Source organism: Grus americana, chromosome Z (genome assembly GCF_028858705.1).
Source record: "Grus americana isolate bGruAme1 chromosome Z, bGruAme1.mat, whole genome shotgun sequence".
In the NCBI taxonomy this organism is placed as follows: domain Eukaryota; kingdom Metazoa; phylum Chordata; class Aves; order Gruiformes; family Gruidae; genus Grus; species Grus americana.
This window is the reverse complement of record NC_072891.1, coordinates 28145863-28168187: the sequence shown is the minus strand read 5'-3', so window position 1 is coordinate 28168187 and position 22325 is coordinate 28145863. Positions and strand designations below refer to the sequence as shown.

Below are 22325 nucleotides of genomic sequence, written 5' to 3'. Positions count from 1 at the left end.
CACATCTAAATGGATAAAGCAAGATATGAGCTTCATGACCCACAGAGCAACTCTACTTCATGAAGGAAGCGTTGAGGAAAAATAGAACATGGCATATAAGTCTTTCAGCTGGGTTTAGCATAGCCTTGCATCAGCTCCTGAAACATTCATTATGTGCCAGTTTTTTGTAGTGTAAAAAACCTAAAAGACAGAGGACCTTCCACTTCTTATCTTGCAGCTTGCAAACCAGCATGCCCTTCAGAAGACCCTTTTCATTGACAGCCTTACTCTTTGACCATCTCTCATTATCAGAAGGTTGTCTGGGCCTAATTCACATACTAGATATGTGAATTAATATGTGAATTAGGCTTATTAAGACTGTTCTGCTCCCATTAAGCAAAATTATATTAATTTCATTAGAAAGAGAAACTCTTGAGGCTCTCTTATACACTACCCAACCCAGAATATTGTATATTCATACAGAGTTGCATTTACAACAGGATGTTGCATCAGGTTATCAAAAAAATTTTGTGCTATTATGCATAGTTTCCGGATGCTTGAAACTCAGCTAAGTTTTAACTACATTGCCTAATGTTGACAGTGCTTCAAGATGAATGACTTGTAACAGTTATCACTTGTAAAACATTTTACTTGCATTTTATAGAGCCTATTTCATTAAGAAGTTCTAGCAACTCCATATTCTGGAGCAAAAGTTTGAAATCTGTTAAGGGGAGGATAAAAACGGTTCACTTAGGGGAAAGGACCTATTTCTCCCTCAGTAAAAAATATCCTCTATCTCTTATACTAATAAGCCCCTGAAAAATTGAACCTGCAACATGTTCAATTGATAATCATGAGAGTTTAGCAACATGATTCTCCAAGGACACTATGAATGCTCCAGACCAAGGAGAAACACAAGTTTCATTGCAACAGTTTTCTGGCTCCCTCAAGGCAATGTAAATCAAGACAAACTGAGAGCGCAGACAGTGTCTCTACCATGCTGTCCATATCCTACATGCTGATGTCCAGAAAATAAAAAGGAGGAAAAAAAACAAACAAAAGGACCCAAGAACTCAGTAAGGTACTGAAGCAGAGTACTGTAGCACAGGAATAAGGAAAAATGCTAGGCTAAGATATGGATAATCACTGGTGGAGGGCTTTAAAGGAAGAGAAAAGGCACAGAGGCAGAATACAATAATCAGAACAATGATTTCCAAAGAGAGGGAAACGAAAGTGCATTTCAAGATGGCACAGGTCTGGCAACTCTACTTCTTTCTGATTACACCTCCCTCATTAAAAAAGAAAGAAGAAGGGCCAGGTCAGCCTCTTATCTCTTCAAGGAGTTCAACTAAAACACAGCAGTTGTGCTCCTTTCACACCAAAAAATAGCAGTCAGAGTCTGGGGGATGAAGAAACAGAGGCCTGGCAAAACATGCCAAGGCAGAAAAAGGAAGCAGTTGTGAGACCAAAAACTGGAACCAGTGCACTTTAGCACTCTTGCCCACAGAGGCTGCAGCTGAACCCATACTATCAACATTTCTCTGTTGTCAGTAGGTGGTTTTGAAACCCACCAACAAAATATTTTGTCATCTACCTCTAGCACAAGTTAACACACATTATGAGTCACTCTGTTAGCTCAAATGCCAGTCCTACACTGTAAAAGACTGAAATTTGCTGCTAACCCAATCTATCTCTCAATATATTCCAGAAGACAGATAATTTCTACCTTAATGTTTGGTCTGTTACGTGTTTGCATTATGCAACAGCCTTTAACTGCAGAACATTTTTTTTTTTGCTGTTGCCACGGAACTGTTGTGAAATCCTAGCCACTGCACCGGATGGAAACACTCTAAGAATGAATAAAGTTTTCTACCAAATGAGCCAGCTGTCTGTGAAAACATTTTTTCTTTTGTTATGGAAGTTTATCAGAGCCTAATGGATGAGACAGGCAGGGAACTGCAAAATAAGGGACAACAGTCTTACATTTGAAACAATCAATTGATACTTCAGGGTGTGGCAATGTCTTTGGTACAAAGTGTGATGACACATGAAGCTGGATAAGGTGAATTGCTTCAATCAAAACATTCACAGCTGGCCACTATTTGTCTGTTTTTTGTTTTTGGGGTTTTTTTTGGTGCCCAAGATGAAGTAAAAATGCAAAATACGAAGTACTCACAACTTTACAAAATCAAAGCAGGGCTACATTATGAAGCTACAACTTCCTTTAAGATGCAAGGGGCAAAATCAGAGTCCCTGAAAAATTAAACTGAAAAATCTAAGTCTTGGTGTCTCAGTTTTGCCACTGAAATGGACAAAAAAAGAATCTTTAAAAAGTATTACATTATTTAATTAAGGAAGTGTTTTGTGATAAGCAGGCACAGGATTGTTGAATTAAGGCTAAATAAACTTAATGCATCACTTTTAATTTTTTAAGTGCTCACTTTTTCCACAAAATTTTATTTTTTTATCATAACTTATACATAGGTCTATATATTTTCTTATGAAAAATTACCAAGTTAAATGAATAAAAATTTATTAATCTACTGACTAGTCACAAACCTACAGTCTTGTCCACTGCACAAACTCGTAATATGCCCTTTATTGGTTACAGGTAGATACTTATTTTGAAAATAGTATTTTAATACAATTGCAACTTACCAGCATAATCCTGAACATTTACATTTCCACTGGCTTTTATTATGTTACGTACAAGGTCTACATCTTGACAAGCAACAGCTCTATGCAGTAAGGTCTCACCATAAATATTCCTCCTATTAATTGTTGACAGTGAAAGGGGGCAAAGACGATTTACAGAATTCCTACCAAAAGCTTCTTGTCCTGAAAAATAATGTAAAAGATCCGTTGAACAGAAAAATATCTTTCCTCTCTTATTTTGGCTTCACTTTGCACTACAGTTAGTAAATAAGCTTTCTGGAGAAAAAATGGTCATTCAATCTAGTAGAAAAGAATATCTCAAAAAACACACTACCAATTAAATAATACTACTATTCAGAAAAAGATGCCATTGTGAATTCCATAACAAAGCTACAACTGAAATGCAACACACAGAAATATGATTTTGTAAAAGTGTGTTAAGTTTAGACTTCTTCCTTTTTAATTACATTTTTGCAAAGTGCATTGTTTCCCACTGGATTATAAAACTGCTATTCTAGGTTACAATTCATTACGAGATGAGCATTTCAATGGCTAGTCAGTTATTCAGTAATTTCTCTTTTCTTAAAAGTCAAATTTATGAGTAGTTCTTTTGTACTCATTTATGTTTTAAAACCTCCACTTCATGAGCAAGGAGTATTTACAGTAGGATAGTGATTAAGATTAGCTCCCTCAGATTATTTTTCCCCATTACTCCACAACCAGCTTGGCCACTTTTGCAATGAGAGAAAGAGAACAGCTGGAATATGAGGCCTAAATGTGAAAAAAAAAAAATGTAAAAGATACTGGTTTTAACTTCTCGTTTATTATTTTACAAAACAAACACTGTTTCCCATCATGCACTCATTAGTCTTCATCGTAGGGGAAATTATTTCCAATATGTAGATGACCTGTTCTATACTTCACCAGCAGTGACATCCCAGCATCCCTTCATGCTGCGGAGAAAAGCATCCTGGCTACTGCCTGTTCTGAAAAACAGGGAGAGAAGAAAGAAACAAGGGAGGAAAGAAAGCACAGGAACATTGCCTGCAGGAAAGCATAATCCATGGCCTAGGCGTGTTCCTACAGAGAGTATCTCCCCTGAGATGTCTGATGCATCCACCCAGACAGAACCGGTAAGGAAGGAGACCTCAGTACAGGCAGTAGGTTGCAGTGACTGCCCAGACCCTTCTCCTGGTGAAAAGGTCAGTACCTGCACAAGGTGTGCACAGGTTGATGATCTGTTACGTCAGGTGACCGAGTTGCAGGAAACAGTTAAAAGACTGCACAGTATTAGAGAAGCTGAGACACAGACAGATAGGTGGTTTCATAATCAAGTTCCAGTAGCGGACACCACTGGGAATAAGGCACCTCGGACCCTGGTGACCCACAAAAGCAGGGCTCTGCTTCAGTCTCCACCCTCCAGCTTCACAACCAAAACCAGACATGAAACTTCAGCAGCTATAGACACCCACGAGCAAGGTCTGCAAGGAGAAACTGTACCAGCAGTGCACAGTGGATACCATAAAAAGAAATGATGAATGCTTGTAGTGGGTGACTCCCTGTTAAGGGGCACCGAGGCACCCATCTGCCAACCTGACAGGGAGTCATGACATGTACGCTGCCTTCCGGGAGCCAAGATCCGAGATACTGCCAAGATGGTGCCCCGAAGTGTCAAGAACACAGACTACTATCCACTGCTACTCTTTCTCATGGGCATGAATGACACTGCAAGCTGGAACCTGGGTAGAATCAAGGAAGACTATAAAGTCCTAGAGGTGCAAGTGAAAAACATCGGTGCCCAAGTTATCTTTTCCTCCATTCTACCAGTTAGAGGAAAGGATGCAACAAGAAATAGGTGTGTAATACATATCAACTACTGGCTATGTGGCTGGTGCCATCACCAGTGCTTTGGTTTTTATGACAGCGGGACATTCTTTAATGAATATAACCTGTTAGGGAGGGATGGGATCCACCTGCCTAGAAGAGGCAAGGAAATCTTTGGCAGCAGGATGGCCAACTGGTGAGGCAGGCTTTAAACTGAAGGACTCATCGCATCCACCTGGGGAATAAGCCAGGCCAACCTGAGCAGCAGCAAGTGTTCCTTCGTGGCCTCCGAAGACAAGAACCAGAAAGCCAACCACCTCAAGGGCGTGTACGGTTATTGTGGACCTTCTTGCACCCCTCCAGGGTAACCTCCATGCTCGATTACCTCTCTGAAATGCCTGTACACCAACACATGCAGCATGGGGAATAAACAGGAAGAACTAGAGACCTGTGTGCAGTCACAGGGACATGATCTCACTGCAATTAGAGAGACATGGTGGGATAGCTCGCATGACTGGAATGCTGCCATGGATGGCTATGTACTTTTTAGGAAAGAAAGGCCAGCAATGAGAGGTGGTGGAGTTACTCTTTATATGGGAGAGCAACTGGAATGTATCAAGTTCTGCCTAGGCACAGATGAAGAACAAGAGCTAATGGATAAGGATTAAGGGGCAGGCTTATATGGGTCACACTGTTGTGTTTTTTTACTACAGGCCACCTGATCAGGAAGAGGAAGTTGATGAGGCCTTCTACAGACAGCTGGAAGTAGCCTCACAATCACAGGCCCTGGTCCTCATGGGAGACTTCAACCACCCTGATATTTGCTGGAAAGGTAACACAGCAAGGCACGCACAGTCCAGGAGCTTCTTGCAGAGCACTGATGATAAATTTTTGACACAGGTGGTAGAGGAGCCCACGAGGAGAGGGGTGCTGCCGGACCTTGTTGTAACAAAGAAAGAAGGATTGGTTGGGGATGTGAAGGCTGGGGGCAGCCTTGGCTGCAGTGACCATGAGATGGTGGAGTTCAGGATCCTGCGTGGAAGAAGCAGGGGAATAAGTAGGATTACAACCCTGGACTTCAGGAGAGCTAACTTTGGCCTCTTCAAAGACTTGCTTGGGAGAATCCCATGGGTTAGGGCTCTAGAAGGTAGGGGGGTCCAAGAGAGCGGGATTTTCAAAACACCAGAGCTGGATATTCAAACACCACTTCCTCTAACCTCAAGATCGGTGCAACCAGAAGAGTCAGAAATCAAGCAAAGGAGATAGGAGACCTGCATGGATGAGCAAGGAACTTCTGGAAAAACTCAAACGGAAGAAGGAAGTTTACAGAATGTGGAAAAAGGGACTGGCCACTCAGGAGGAATATAGGAATGTAGTCAAGAATACGTAGGAACTCAACAAGAAGGCTAAGGCCCACTTGGAATTAAATCTGACAAGGGTTGTCAAGGACAACAAGAAGGGCTTCTTAAAGTACATCAGCAGCAAAAAGACAACTAGGGAAAATGTGGGTCTGCTGCTGAATGAGGTGGGTGCCCTGGTGACGGAGGATACAGAGAAGGTGGAGTTACTGAATGCCTTCTTTGCTTCAGTCTTTACTGCTAAGATTGGCCCTCAGGAATCCCAGACCCTGGAGGTAGGAGATAGGAGAGAAAGCCTGGAAAAAGGAAGACCTTTTCTTGGTTGAGGATTGGGTTAGAGAACATCTAGGCAAACTCAGCATCCACAAATCCATGGGCCCTGATGGGATACATCCACAAGTGCTCAGGGAGCTAGCAGATGTTATTGCTATGCCACTCTCCATCATCTTTGAAAGGTCATGGAGAACAGGAGAGGTGCCTGAGGACTGGAGAAAAGCCATTGTCACTCTAATCTTCAAGAAAGGCAAGAAACTACAGGCCAGTCAGCCTCACCTCTATCCCTGGAAAGGTGATCAAACAGCTCATTCTGGGTGTCATCTCTAAGCATGTGGAGGAAAAGAAGGTTATTGGGGGTGGTCAACACGGATTCACCAAGGGGAAATTATGCTTGACCAATATGATAGCCTTCTATGATGGCATGACTGGCTGGGTGGATGAAGGGAGAGCAGCAGATGTTGTCTTCCTGGACTCCAGCAAGACATTTGACACTGTCTCCCATAACATCCCCATAGGCAAGCTTAGGAGGTGTGAGTCAGATGAGTGGAGAGTGAGGTGGATTGAGAACTGGCTGAACGGCAGAGCTCAGAGTGTTGTCGTAAGCAGTGCAGAGTCTGGTTGGAGGCCTGCAGCTAGCGGTGTGCCCCAGGGGTCAGTACTGGTACCAGTCTTGTTCAACATGTTCATCAATGACCTGGACGAAGGGACAGAGTGTACTCTCAGCAAGTTTGCTGATGATACTAAACTGGGAGGAGTGGCCAACACACCAGAAGGCTGCACTGCCATTCAGTGACATAGGACAGCCTTGAGAATTGGATGGAGAGGAACCAAATGAAATTCAGCAAAGGCAAGTGTAGAATTCTGCACCTAGGAAGGAATAACCCCGAGTACCAGTACAGGTTAGGGGCTGACCTGCTGGGAAGCACCATTGTGGAGAAGGACCTGGGAGTCCTGGTGGACAACAAGCTCTCCACGAGCCAGCGGTGTACCCTCATGGCCAAGAAGGCCAATGGTATCCCGGGGTGCATTAAGAAGAGTGTGGCCAGCAGGTCAAGGGAGGTTATCCTTCCCCTCTACTCTGCCCTGGTGAGGCCACATCTGGAGCACTGTGTCCAGTTCTGGGCTTCCCGGTTCAAGAAAGACAAAGAACTGCTGGAGAGAGTGCAGTGAAGGGCTACAAAGGTGATTAGGGGACTGAAGCATCGCTTGTATGAGGAAAGGCTGAGAGAGCTGGGTCTGTTTAGCCTGGAGAAGAGAAGACTGAGAGGGGATCTGATCAAAGCTTATAAATATCTAAAGGGCGGGTGTCAAGAGGATGGGGCCAGACTCTTATCAATGGTGCCCAGAGACAGGACAACAGGCACAAACTGAAACGCAGGAAGATCCATCTCAATTTGAGGAAAAACTTTACTTTGAGGGTGACCGAGCACTGAACAGGCTGTCCAGAGAGGCTGTGGAGTCTCCTTCTCTGGAGATACTCAAAACCTGCCTGGACATAATCCTGTGCAACCTCCTGTAGGTGATCCTGCTTTAGCAGGGGGGTTGGACTAGTTGGGTCTCCAGAGGTCCCTTCCAACCCCTACCATCCTGTGATTCTGTAATTGATCTAGTAATGAAAAAACATGGGACAGCAGGCTATGTGCACTGCTCCTCTCCACAAGCTGTAGCAGATGTGACTCACTGACTCTAAAACTCCACCTGGGTGTCAGAAATAGACATTTTAAGTACGACCTTAAAACACAATAGTTCTCCTAGAGCTGTAACTCACAAAGCCTGATATCTCTGCTGGTTTGTGCATGCTGATATATGGTGAGCTCAAACTAATTCCCAGCCTTCTTAAGTTCTTGACTCTTTGTAGATTTTTAGAATCTAATAGATACGGGTTTACCCAGGACCTTCCCTCAGCTGAGCACATGGATAATCCCTCTCCTCTACCTGTCTAGCATTGCAAGACTTTAATCATTTAAGATACTGCAGTCCCTAGTCAAAGCTGGTCTAAACTAGCCAAGCAGTACAGGAGGGATTAAACTGCACAGACATACACAGAACAAGGCGCAGTTTTACATTACACTTAACCCAATTTAACTTGTCACTTCAAGATGACCTATTTCCCATCACTTCTACCTTGCCTTGCCTACCACCTTCCTTGTATGTGACCTTGTGCAAAACAAGTGATGCTTGCTGACCAAAACTTTTTGTGGGGCTGTTTTTTCAGTGACCAAACTAAGATGACTCACAGACTCTTGATTGCTAGGTCTGATGCAAAAGGGAAGTAAACTTGCTACATTGGATTAACCTGAAGCTACCCCTATAGGCAGTACAACTCTTTCTGCAGAAATCATGCTAAAAAACCAACAGCTTCATTTTTTGAGTGGGAACTAGTAAGTCAATTTGAAATAGATGAGCAGTTAGTCATACAACTTTAAATTTAATAAAAATGGTGCTTCTACTGGGACTAATTAAAACCTTGTAAAAGAGAAGGTTTTTTAATTGGAGGTAGCATTACTCGTATTTTGTAAGATCTATAATATAGCTGTTACAGTTCAAATACTTCCACATTTTGTCAGCTGTTTAAATTATTGTAGGTGCACAAATAAATCCAGACTGAGTGGGCTTAAACAAAAACCAAAACCAAACAACCCCCCCACACACAGCCTTTTAAGACCCCAATCTTAAAGGTGCTAGAGTGAGCACTTAAGTGAGGAAACTCTGTATTCTCCTACACACTTCCTCTGCAAGGCAAAGAATTTCTCTGCATGCATCTTCAGGATGATAAATAGCAATCTTTCTCTCTGACAAAGCACACTGCAATGAAAAATACTTCAAAGAGTGCTCTGTGACTGTGGTAGTGAAGGGCCTGTTATCCTGTATTTAAAACAGACAAGATAACAACAGCAGGTGTTCAAAATAGAATTAACTGTTTTGTAGAGGTCAATTCTTGGGGATGGCACTGCCCTCAGAATGATGTTGCACACACAACATTAGATTATAGAAGGATATATAGGTGTTTATCAGGATCTACATTTTCACTTTGCATTAAAACATTTTTCTTCTGCTTTCCAGAATACAAGAAAATTTTTTCATATATAACATTGTGATAAAAATTGCATCCTGAAAAAAAATCTCATGATTCTTAAGGAGTTTATGCAAACAAGATAACTGTTAGGTTGCTAATATACCGATTTTAAAAAGTGAGGGAAATTATCAACAATTTTAATTATTAAAATGAATGTTTATACCACCTTTTTAAAAGAAATCCATGCGATAATATATTGGAATGCTTATGAATTATATTTGACTCAATATAGTTGTTCAAATAAAAAAAAATCTGTATGATAAACATCAGAGAATATCTTACTTCGTTTGTTTTCAATTCTCCTGCTCCTTCTTCTCTCCTTAGCTTTTCTATCCTCATTCAGAGTTATTTCTTGGCATATGTTGGTTTCTAGATCCTGCTTGTCTTTAGAAGTAGATTTCTGAATTTTACTGACAAGAGATTTACTTAGAATCAACAAAAATATTTTCTGTATAAATCAAGAATTTAGTAGAGCTAAAGAATGCGAATATATTTAATTTTAAAAAGAAGTCTGTAATAGCATGCAAGTATATCCGTTAACTTAGGTAGTACTGAATAAACAGTAAATCAGCAGAGAAACTAACTTCTAGATCTTTAAATAAAAAGTAAAACCTTTACCTTTTGATCATTCAAGGTCATTCACATAAGGAATGAGTACTCTGTATACATTGTATTTGTTACATTAATTTAAAAAAAAATATAAGAATATTATGCATGATTTTGTCATACTCAAAATCCTTAGCTTTGTTTCTTCTTGTACTGCCAGCGTGAGACATCCCCTGCTGAATGTCTTCTAGTATTTGGCAATGACTGGAAATATCTCTGTGCTTTCTTGAGGACATCTCTCTTAACTGCATCGCTTTCCATGATGATGTTTGGGTTGTTTCTGCAAATGTTGCAGCCTCCGCTGAATGTGAACTTCCCTCACCAGTTTGCTTTTCACTAGAAGTGGCACCCCAGTAACCTGAAATTACTTCTTTCTCTCTCTGCTGATCACCTACAGGCTGTGATAAAAAAGAAATATTATGAGCAACTGGTAAGCATGCAGTTAAAACAAGGGCTGTATATGTAAGAGCTCCAAGAACATTGTCTTATAAATATATTTCTGCTCACAGAAAATTGAGGGGTTGCTTAAGTGAGTAACTGGAATTCTACAGGTATGAGACAGAGGCTGCCATAGGAGAGGCACTCCTAAAGCACTATGCCACACCATGTGCACCTGGCAGAATTAGCCAAGTGAATTAGGATACTCAGAATCACAACTTTAATAATAAATGCAGGCTGCCTGACAGTGAACAAAAGTTGTTACTATCTGAAAGTTGTTTGGTTGGACATATGAAATAACTTAACAGATTCATTTCAGTTTCTTATGGACATGAGCTCTTGTCCTAAAATATAAAGTGATGTTTAAGACGTCTTAAGCTAGCCCATCTTACCTCACTCTTGCACAAGCCTAGAAATGCGCACAAGATCAAGAACCTGTGGTTCAGAAACTCCTAGCTGAGAAGTTATTTCTAAAGACATACCATCCCTGAGATACTGCCACCACAGAAGAGATTCACTTCACTCACCTTCACCCTTCTCAAAGCCAGGTATCTAGATGACACTAGGCATCCTCATTACCCCTATCACTAGTGAAGAGGAAGAGCTATGTTCAGAGATGATGGTGATACACCTTGTCCTAAGTTGTGCAAGGGGAACCTAAATGATTGGTGTATACCAGAGGCTTATCTCTAACAACAAGGGAGAGGAATCCCACCCCAAAGATATGTCTTTACATGGCAGTTAATTTGAGTTACTTGAGTTTATTCACTGTTTCAGTCAAGTGAGTGTGACATGCTGCTGAGTATAACTCAAGTTGCTGAAACCTGAGTACTCATTAGCTTATTACACGCTTGAGTAATGCTGAAAGCTCTTAGGACACACCCTCCGCACACATGAGCACAAATTCTTTGACAGTGATGTGGGAGAACTTGTTAGTCCTTTCTTGGGGCACAGATGGAAATGCAGGCTTCGCTGATTAATTTTTTAAATTGACGTGTTCAGCAGAGAGGCTACTGAAGAGGTGAAGTGCACTCCTAGAAGTGGTCCCTCCAGGTCAAGAGATGGTGCATGTTAACATGGCAGTTGGGGAAAACCAACTATTTCAGTTTACAAAACTATCAATGCAGTACTTCCCATGGCATCACATTTGTTATGGGAGGAGGGTTACAGAAGAAGAAGAAGAAAACATTTCAAAGAGAAAAAAAAGTCACTTGCTTTATAAAGGACCATATATTAAAATAAATGGGCTATCCAGCACCCCAACTGCATCTACCTTTTCGTACAGGCTCTCCTTTTTGGCTACTTGTTTCACCATAATGAGGATACTCTCAAGAAACAAGGATGAGAAAAGACCAAGGTGAACAATATACTGTTAGAATGCAACAGTTACTAAAAAATTAACTGGGATTTTTTCCTCATTAAATTGCCTCCCTACTTTCTGCCTTCAAGAACAGCAGATGGAGGCACAAAAATAACTAAAACCAATTATTAATTGACAAGAGGTTACAGATCCCCGTTCCCATAGGACCCTGCTTCACAATCTTAACTGCAATATTGAGAAAATTTATATATTAGGCTTCCCACAGCTCTGCTACAAATTTCAGAAATCAACGCTTCACTGAAAGAGCTTTGTAAGTTGCTATGGTTCTGAGGCAATTAGCCTAGAGACCTTTCAGCACCTTGAAATTAGCTACTTTTGTGGCACATTTTATTACGTACTGTTATATTCAGTTAATGCTACCAGCAAAATCAGAATTAACTCATAGTCTTTGCATGCTTTATGCCATTGTGGGGAAGCAAAGAGGCCCTAAAACCACCTTAAATGGCTCATTATATGTGGCTGCTCATTGATTTGCAGCTCCAGATTATCCAAAGACAACACAGAACAGAGAATCTGATTCCAGGTTTACAAGGGATGACTACTATACTCTATAGCATAAACACATCTCCTATGTGTTCTTCTCTTTCCCTTATTATAACCTGAACAGGAAGAGACTATAGCATTGCTTTCCATTCATGTTCCTCTCCCAATTTTTGCATTTGTGTTGTTGAATCCAAATGACCTATTTCAGATCACCTTCACAGCACAGGACATAACATTGTGGAGAGAACAGCCCAGGGTAAGAGAAGAAAACAGAAAGAGGGATCATATGTTGTATCCATACATACAGGTTTCTTCAGGGGAGGACATGAACACAAAACCATGCCTCAGTTTTTTCAGTAAGTCTTGCATAGGCAGAACTAAACAAAATAAATGCAATTCTAAATATACGTGTAAAAAATCCCCATAAGTAATCTTTCTAGTCTACAGGAAAGACGTAACTATAATTTCTTTTGTAATACTTGTAAAGCATTTGTATGCTACAGCAGTGAGAACTATGACAGCAGAAAACAGCATACTCTAGTCTGCAGAAAAAACAGAATCAGATGCGGTAGGAAGCTAGAATTGGAATTGGCTGGTATATGCCAGTGTGCTTCAATGAAATAACAGAATAGTGTTTTTGAACTTTCCTTGAAGAGAACACGAGACACAGATGATGTACAGGGGGACATAGAGTTTTTGAAACTCCCATGCTGATTCTAGAGTTCCACTTCAGTCACTGAAGTAACTTTACTAGGATTTCACATCACAGCAAGCTCAGCTATTTTCGTAACATGGCTATATCAACACAGAAAACCACTACTGGACTTTTAAATCAAAAACAATTGAAATGTATTAAATATGTAAGTTATTAATGCCAGTTTACTCTTTACTAAGATTCACATCTCCAAGTAATTTGACTATTCTATAAAATATTTTATGATAAACATAAATTTTCAAATATTAATTAAACTGTATATACTTGCTCATTTGTTGTCCTCTGCAAGTCAGATCCTCTTAAGGCTTTTATTTCTTCCACCTCAATTGTAGAAAGTTGAGGCTGAATCGTGGTTGTTATTTGTGTACAGTCATCATCTAACTGGGGAATACTGGGTTCTGAATTTAACTGCTCTCCCTCGGTGTTAAGCTGTCTCTCATCTGGCACTACAGGAGTGACAGGTTGTACTACAGAACCTGACAAGGCATTCAGAGCTGTCACAAGCTGTGCTGGCAGGGCATCACTGCTCTCATCTGCTGATGGATCAATGTCAAAGGCACGACCCTGACGCTCATCAGGCAATGGGTTTATCATTTTAAGACTCTCAGAATCACTGAGGGATCTCAACAAATCACTGATTTCAAATTTACCAGTCTCTATACTCTGTTCAGTGAATGCTTCCACGAAAATCTTCCCTGGGGATGTCAGTGAAAGATCTGTATCATTATTAGGGGAATGTTCTTTCACTGTGTTATCTGTGTCAATGATGGTCATGCAGGTTCTCTGGCAATCTTCTAAAACATGTGGAAATCTATCTTGTGGTGTCTGTTCCATTGGAACCAATATTATATCCTCCGGAGGGGCATCCAGAAAGAGGCTTATTTCTGGATAGAGATCTTCATTACTTAACTTGTGTGAAATCTAAACATTAAAAAAAAAAAATGTTTACAAAAAGGAATGGAACAACTCTTTCTAAAAAGCATGTAATTAACATTCACTTTAGAAGTCATCCATGTATATACATATATTTTATTTACAATTTTTGCATAAACTACAAGACCTAAAGCCTTCCCTAAGAACTCATACAATTTCTTAACAAGGGTTGGACTGAGGTCTGAGCTTTAAAAGTAGAGCACTTCAGCTGTTGACTTCCCTAGCAGTGAAAATCCAGAATAAGAGAGACTAAATTTATTATAAAGTCAAAGATATTATGCCATTGCTAATGACCTGAGGGTGTTAAAGGGCTTTAAAAGAAAGGCATTAAAAATTTCTGTCATCCAGAAATAATGAAAGTGAACATATTCACAATAACACAAAAAAGCATAGTTAATAAAACACAATGTATGAGTTTTCATTATGTGTTTATGTGGATCCCACATAGGTATGGAGCATTTGTGCCTCACAAGCTTCAGTTCAAAACCTTAGGAGTATGCTTGGAGGCTGCATGTTTGAGTTTCCACACTGAGTACAGAACCACAAAACCATAACCATTCTCAGAACAGTAACACTGCTACTGTTTTTCTAATCACTTTGAGACGCTTTCAGCAGATGCACCCATTTTTATACCAATTAATAGCTTTTCCTTTTTTTTTCCTATCTCTGTTTCACATGCTTCTGCAGGAGAAAATCAGATGCCTCAGCAGACCTAAAACATATTTTATCTATATAACTTTTGTATATAATAGTGCTGTTGCTTAGTAGTACAGGATCTTAAGAAAATCTCTTTCAAAACATTTTTAGACTCTTGCTGCCAGCAAGTGGCAATACTGGGCAGTGCAAGAATCTTTTAACCACTGGTAACATAATTTTGGTAGAGCTCACAGACAATAAAATAGAAAGCATTGACTCATGTTCAGTTTCTAAGCCATTATAAATCCCTGATTCTTTGTTGAAAAATTATTCCTCAGTCTGCTGTTTCCAGTCCTGCACCTGTGCAGCTAATTGTTCCTTTTTAAGTACTGACTACTTCTCACTTGGCTGTATTGAACTACAGTTTCTTCTTAGGCCACTTCTCCAGCTTGTGCAGACTTTAAACAACTGGGAAAAAAACTCACTGGCATAACTTTCTGTACTTGAGAAACTGTGGTATATATATACTGTGTGTATGTATATTACAAATTTACTAAGAAAAAGGCTCAGTGCATTTGTTGAAGGACAGATGAAACTTACATTTATATTACTGGAGAAGGATCAGGCAGGCACAAATTACTACTTTGCAAGATTCTAAAAAAACCCAAACATCAACTGAAAACCAACACTTAAATGTGACTGGTGTTTACAAAACCCCCATCCAACTACAGATGCCTAAATTTCTTTAGCACTCATTTCTGTTGGCAAAATCCTGTGGGACTTGCTCTATTACAATCTGCAAACATAATAAAAGTCTAAACTTTCTCTCCCTTAAACCCATCCTCAGCTGCCAGTTATTCATAAAGACACTTAAAGCCCCAATACCTAAGGTCCTTGTACCTTCTGCTGTCTGCTCAAAAGGAACAGAGGAGGTGCTGAAGGAGCAAGGCTGAGCCAGCTGGGAATTGAACCAAAAGAGGGAGTTCTTTCTCCTGTGGACCCCAGTCTGGTAAATATGGTCTGAATACACATAAGTTTCACTCAGAGGAGGAGCAGGATTCCCCCTCAGTGAGTAGCTCAGCAGTAAAATATCAACATTGTGGTAAATGCAGGTTCAGGTCCATCCTCTACCAGAAGAGCTATGCCCCACGCAACTCATTTAAAAAAGGGGTTCCTATGTAAGTATGCCAAAGAGAAAAATGTATCTCTTTGGCATAAGGCTGTTAATTCTTTTTAGGGTTTGAATGCCAACCATCTCATGGCATCTGTGAATGTCTCCCACTGAGTATGAACACACTTTAGAAGTATCTAAAGGCTTGATTTAAATCCCACTACCTTCAAGTCTCAATTATTCCCATTACAAATCCAAAGCAAAGTGCTCCTTAATCCAGGCAGAAATCCTGCTGACCTTCCAGAATCATCCCAGAATCTCTTGTCCCCCCATCTTACCAGTAAGCACACACTGGGTAACAACTGAGCATGACCACAGTCAACTCCAGCCTCAGCTGATTCAGAACCTTGCACCAGAGGAAGAAGGCGGACAGGGAAGTCAAGCAGAGGACTCATCTTAAAAAAACCAACTTACCTGACCGTGGATATAAAAACTGTGTGTTAACAAACTCACTGCACCAAAGGCTAGTGAGCTAGCCAGGCTTAGCTAAGCCATAGACGTCTACCTCTTCCCGTGGATTGTATGAGCAAGCTTAAACCTGGCCTGTCAGTTCCAGCAGATGGCAGTGCATTCACATCACCTTGGTGAATCCTGACATGCAAAGATGTTTTTTTCTATGTGTTTGAGAACAATTAAAAAGTTATTAAGGAAATTGATGGCTATTTGGTGTCACAGACTGTGGCTTGTACATGTTACAAGATACAACTGAACTAACTAAAACTGAAGCATAAATAATAAGGGTGGAGTGGAAATGTTAAGTGGACTCCTGTATCTGCTAGCTCTGCATCAAACAACAGCAGAGAAGTTCAGCCTTTCAATACATACATGTAAGAGAATCACTATAAAAGAGTTAAGACTTCAGAAGGATCAACATTACCAGCTTCTGTGCGAATGCTGAGCTGAAGATTACGGCAATATACTGGGACATGAGGGATGCACAGAGAAGCACAGAACAGTTGAGGTTGGAAGGGATGTCTTGAGATCATCTAGCCCAATCTTGCTGCTCAAGCAGTGTCAGCTCCAGCAGGTTGCTCAGGACTATGTCCAATCAGGTTTTGAGTATCTCCACTGGTGGAAAATGCACAACCTCTCTGAGCAACCTGTTCCAGTGTCTGACCACCCAGTTAAAAAGTGGGTTTTTGTGTTCATATGGGATTTATTTCTTTTTAATTTCCATTGCCTCTTGTCCTATCAGTGGGCACTAACGAGAAGTCTGGCTCCCTCATCTTCATTCCTTCCTGTCAGGTGTTCACACACATTGGTAAGATCCCCCCGAGCCTTCTCTTCTCCAGGTTGAACACTTCTAGCTCTCTCAGCCTGTACTCATATGAAAGATCACAGAATCATAGAATAGTTTCATTTAGAAGGAACCTTTAAAGGTCATCTAGTTAAACCTCCCTGCCATGGGCAGGAACATCTTCAGCTAGATCAGGTTTCCAGGGATGGGGCATCTACAACCTCTTTGGGCAACCTGTTCTAGTGTTTCCCCACCCTCATCGTAAAAAGCATCTCGCTCATATCTAGTCTGAATCTACACTCTTTTAGTTCAAAACTGGTACCTCTTGTCCTATTGCAACAGGCCCTACTAAAAAGTCTGTCCCCACCTTTCCTACAAGCCCCCTTTAGGTACTGGAAGCCTTCTATAATGTCTCCCTGGAGCCTTCTCTTCTCCAGGCTGAACAACCCCAACTCTCTCAGCCTGTCCTCACAGGAGAGGTGCTCCAGCCCTCTGATCAGCTTTGTGGCCCTCCTCTGGACTCGCTCCAACAGCTCCATGCCCTTCTTATGTTGGGGAGCCCTAGAGCTGGACACAGTACTCCACGTGGGGTGTCACAAGAGTGGAGGGGCAGAATCACCTTTGACCTTCTGGCCATGCTTCTTTTGATGGAGCCCAAGATACAGTTGGCTTTCTGGGCTGCAAGTGCATATTGTCAGCTCATGTCCAGGTTTTCATCTGCCAGTACCCCCAAGTCCTTCTCTGCAGGGCTGCTCTCAATCCCTTCATCCCTCAGCTGGTATTGATACTGGGGGTTGCTCCGACCCAAGTGCAGGAGCTTGCACTTGGCCTTGTTGAACCTCATGAGGTTCACATGGGCCCACTTCTCAAGCTTGCCCAGGTCCCTCTGCATGGCATCCTGTTCCCCAGGCGTGTCAACCACACCACTCAGCTTGGTGTCATGTGCAGACTTGCTGAGGGTGCACTCAACCCCACTGTCTACATCACTGATGAAGATATTAAGGAGTACTGGTCCCAATATGATCACCTGAGGGACACCACTCATCACTGATCTCCATCTGGACATTGAGCCATTGACTACTACTTTCTGGATCAGACCATCTGGCCAATTCCTCATCCACCAAACATTCCCTCCATCAAATCCGTATCTCTCGAATTTAGAGAGAAGGATGTTGTGGGGGACCATGTCAAAGGCCTTACAGAACCAGATGCACCAGTCCTTTAATCATCTTTGTGGCCCTGTGTTGGACTCACTCCAGTGTGTCTGTATCTTTCTTGTACTGAGGACCCAGAACTGGACACAGTATTCTAAGGGTGGCCTTACCAGTTGAGTAGAGGATCATCTCCCTTGATTTGCTGGCAACACTCTTTCAAATGCAGCCCAGGATATTGCTCGCCTTCTTTGCCACAAGAGTGTATTGCTGGCTCGTGGCCAGCTTATTGTCCCCCAGGATCCCCAGGTCCTTCTCTGCAGAGCTACTTTCCAGCCAGTTGGTCCCCAGCATGTATTGGTGCCTGAGGTTATTCCTCCCCAGATGCAGGACTTTGCCTTTCCCCTTGTTGAACTTCATGGCATTCCTCTCTGTCTAGTTCTCCAACCTGTCCAGGTCCCTCTGAATGGCAACACAACTATCTGATGGATCAGTCACTCCTCACAGTACCATCTCGGAACTTGCTGAGGGCACATTCTGTTCCATCTTCCAGGCCATTAATGAAGATGTTGAACAGTATTGGCCCCACTATTAACAGATTAACCACAACAGAAATCAGAGCTGCTATGTCATCAAAATCAAGAAAACCCAGCAAGACTCATTTTATGATGTCAGGACTTCTAATCAGAGATTATGTTAATTAATGACTTTCTCTTGTATTTTCAGGAATAGATACACAAAACTAACAGGCCCAGTGACTCACTGCTGGTTGTCAAGGCGTCTGTCCTGCCCTTTCTTCAAAACAGTACACAGAAACCTGTGATGGACATTGGTTTCTCTCACAAGGTCTTTCTGCAGCACTCAGATCTTGCCAGTGCCAACATCACCCAATATGCAAAAAATATAATTCAGTGTTCCTGAGTAGTGTTCCTCAGGGGTTGGTATTGGGACTGGTACTGTTTAACATCTTTGTTGGGGACTGGCACTGTTTAATGTCTTTGTTGGCGACATGGACAGTGGGATCAAGTGCACCCTCAGCAAGTTTGCCCATGATGCCAAGCTGTGTGGTGTGGTCAACATGCTGAAGGGAAGGAATGCCGTCCAGAGGGACTTTGACAGGCTTGAGAGGTGGGCCCATGCCAGCCTCATGAAGTTCAACAAAGCCAAGTGCAAGGTCCTGCACATGGGCCAGTGCAATCCCAAGCACAACTACGGGCTGGGCAGAGAATGGATTGAAAGCAGCCCTGAGGTGAAGGACTTGGGGGTGTTGATTGATGAAAAGCTCAACGTGACCTGGCAATGTGCACTTGCAGCCCAGAAAGCCAACCGTGTCCTAGGCTGTACCAAAAGAAGCATGACCAGCAGTTGAGGGAGGTGATTCTGCCCCTCTACTCCGCTCTCGTGAGACCCCACCTGGAGTACTGTGTTCAACTCTGGGGTCCCCAACTGTGGTGGTGCAACTCCCCCTCCTCTTGAGCTACTCAGCACTTGGTTCAATTTCTCCCTCTGCTTCTGGACCACATGCCTAGGCAGCAGACCAGAGCATTAAGGCACCTCTTTAATGTGCCTGATTCTTGGTTCGCTTGGCATTGGTAGCAGCCTGGTACATCTGTATTTGGATCATGACATTCTTGCTCCCTTATTGTTTGGGAACAATAACAACAATCGATCACCTCTTGACAGCCTGGTGCACCTGTACCTGGGTTGTGGCCCAAAGAGGGTGATGCCAGGAAAGTTCTGAGTCTGTGCAGCTAGTGGAAAGTACGAGAATACTTCGCCATCCAAGTTTGGCCAAAGTGGAAAAGTACCTGACAAAAGTCAATTATCTTGGATCCTATAAACAGCAATTCTAAGTGAGACCCTTTGAGCTCTCCTGGATCACATCAGGCTGTGACCAGCATTTCCCCTGAGCTGGGATGCCTCTCAGGCACAAACTCCTTGAGGACCATCTGCCAATGTACGGCTAGGGCGAAGGCAGCCTCCTCGAGTCTCAACTATTGCCCATTGAGGAATGCTGATGCATTTACTCCAAACTCGAAGAGTGAAATTTCAGCTATAAGCTAGCTTCCTTCATCCATCTCCCTACCTATATATGTGTTTAAATATACACTTTGCCTTCATGAGTGTGGGTGACATATATCACTGAGCCCAAATATTTCTGTCTGTATGCGTGTACCTGCATGTTTTATGTTTATATATATGTATCTATAAACTTTAAGATACCTTATAGTAAGTTAGTGTGAATCTTGTTATCTTCAAATCTGTAATTAAGTCACTGTTTTGATCATAGTGTATTTTACTGAATTACCTGTAAATCTTTAAATTAGTCAATCATTGAGTACTGCTAAAATTCAACCTTTCATTTAACTCATCCTATTAATAAATTCTGAATTGACTAAATTGTAACTATGTCAAACACCTCCACCTGCGACACCAACATAAGGACATGGACCTGTTGGAGCAAATTGAGAGGACAGTCACGAAGCTGATTAGAAGGCTGGAGCACCTGTCTTGTGAAGACAGGCTGAGAGAGTTGGGGTTGTTCGGCCTGGAAAAGAGAAGGCTCTGGAGAGACTTTATAGCAGCCTTCCAGTACCTGAAGGGGGCCTACAGGAAAGATGGAGAGGGACTGTTTACAAGGGCATGAAGTGATAGGACAAGGGATAATTATTTTAAACAGAACGGGGATAGATTTAGATTAGATATTAGGAAAGTATTCTTCACTATGAGGGTGGTGAGGCACTGGAACAGGTTGCCCAGAGAAGCTGTGGATGCCCCATCCCTGGAAGTGTTTAAGACCAGGTTGGATGGGGCTTTGGGCAACCTGGTATAGTGGAGGGTGTCCCTGCCCGTGGCAGGGAGGTTGGAACTAGATGATTTTTGAGGTCCCTTCCTACCCAAACCATTCTATGATTCTATGATTAATCCTAACCATCTTACTCCAGGCTCCTAAAATATCCTCTCTGGATATATCCTCAATGCACTGAATCTGCCTACTGGTAGGCAGGATCAGGTTAGGAAAGCAAAAGCCCTGATAGAATTAAATCTGGCCAGGTCTGTCAAGGACAAGAAAAGTTTCTATAGGGATGTCAATGATAAAAGCAAGATGAGGGAAAATGTGCCCCCCCCCACTTCAGAATGAAATAGTAGACCTGGTTACCCAGGATATGGGGAAGACTGAGGTACTCAACGAATTTTTTGCCTCAGTCTTCACCAGCAAGTGCTTGAGCCACACTGTCACAGAAGACAAAGGCAGGGACTGGGAGAATGAAGAACTGCCCACTGTAGGAGAAGATCAGGTTCGAGACCATCTAAGGAACCTGAAGATGCACAAGTCCATGGGACCTGATGAGATACATCTGTGGGTCCTGAAGGAACTGGTGAATGAAGTGGCTAAGCCACTCTCCATCGTATTTGAGAAGTCCTGGCAGTCCAGCGAAGTTCCCACTGACTGAAAAAAGCAAGACCTGGGGAACGACAGTCTGGTCGGTCTCACCTCTGTGTCTGGCAAGATCATGGAGCAGATCCTCCTGGAAAGTATGCTCTGGCACATGGAAAATAAGGAGGTGACTGGGGACAGCCAACATGGCTTCACTAAGGGCAAATAGTGCCTAACAAATTTGGTGGCCATCTATGATGGGGTTACAGTGTTGGTGGATAAGGGAAGAGTAACAGATGTCATCTACTTGGACTTGTGCAAAGCATTTGACATTGTCCTGCATTGTCTCTGTACTGGAGAGACACGGATTCAATGGCTGGACCACTCAGTGGATAAGGAATTGGCAGGATGGTCGCACTCAAAGAGTTGTGGTTGATGGCTCAAACCAAGAACGGAGGGAGTGCTGGAAGGGAAAAGAAGAGAGTGGAAGTGGAAAGGAATCAGGGCAACATATGACCACTGGATGTTTATGTTAGAGGTTGCAGAACCTTCAACTCTTGCTCAAGATATTTCTGGGTTGGACAATTCACATGGATATATTGTTGAATTTTTGCCACTGTGTTTTCTGGAAGTTTTCAGAGAATTCTTTCTTCTCCAAGGTCTTCGTTCTTTTATGTGCAAAAGCAGTGCTTGCAAGTAGATAATTACTAAAATACTAAGTATTATTTGTAAGCTACACTCATAACATGAAGATTGCATTAAGCTTATCTAAATTAGGGTTAGTACAGTCCCCACCCTTCCACTTGCCTTCAGCTGTGCATTTCCACATCCTCTCTTGCGCTGCTTTGGCACTTAACTAAATTCCTGGGGAGCTGGATTGAAAAGATAACCTGGCTGAAAACTAAGCCAACTGAAAAAAATTGAACAGCATCTGACAGTTGTTCCCCAAAACTTGCTTCATGCTGGGGGTCTCAAACAAGCACTAGTGTTGGCCCAAAGGAAGCAGGAGAAACACATGGCAAAGAAA

General features: G+C 42.1%; 1 protein-coding gene across 1 annotated transcript in view; it reads right to left on the bottom strand.

Annotated features, from left to right (window-relative positions):
- Positions 1–22325, bottom strand: part of ANKRD31 (ankyrin repeat domain 31) — an 82619-nt gene that overhangs the window by 47449 nt on the left and 12845 nt on the right. The window contains exons 7-10 of the mRNA XM_054811104.1: positions 13056–13712; positions 9898–10172; positions 9451–9578; positions 2638–2817 (exon numbers count right to left, since the gene is read on the bottom strand). Coding sequence (XP_054667079.1) covers positions 2638–2817; positions 9451–9578; positions 9898–10172; positions 13056–13712 — 1240 coding nt within the window. The remainder of the gene's footprint in view (positions 1–2637; positions 2818–9450; positions 9579–9897; positions 10173–13055; positions 13713–22325) is intronic.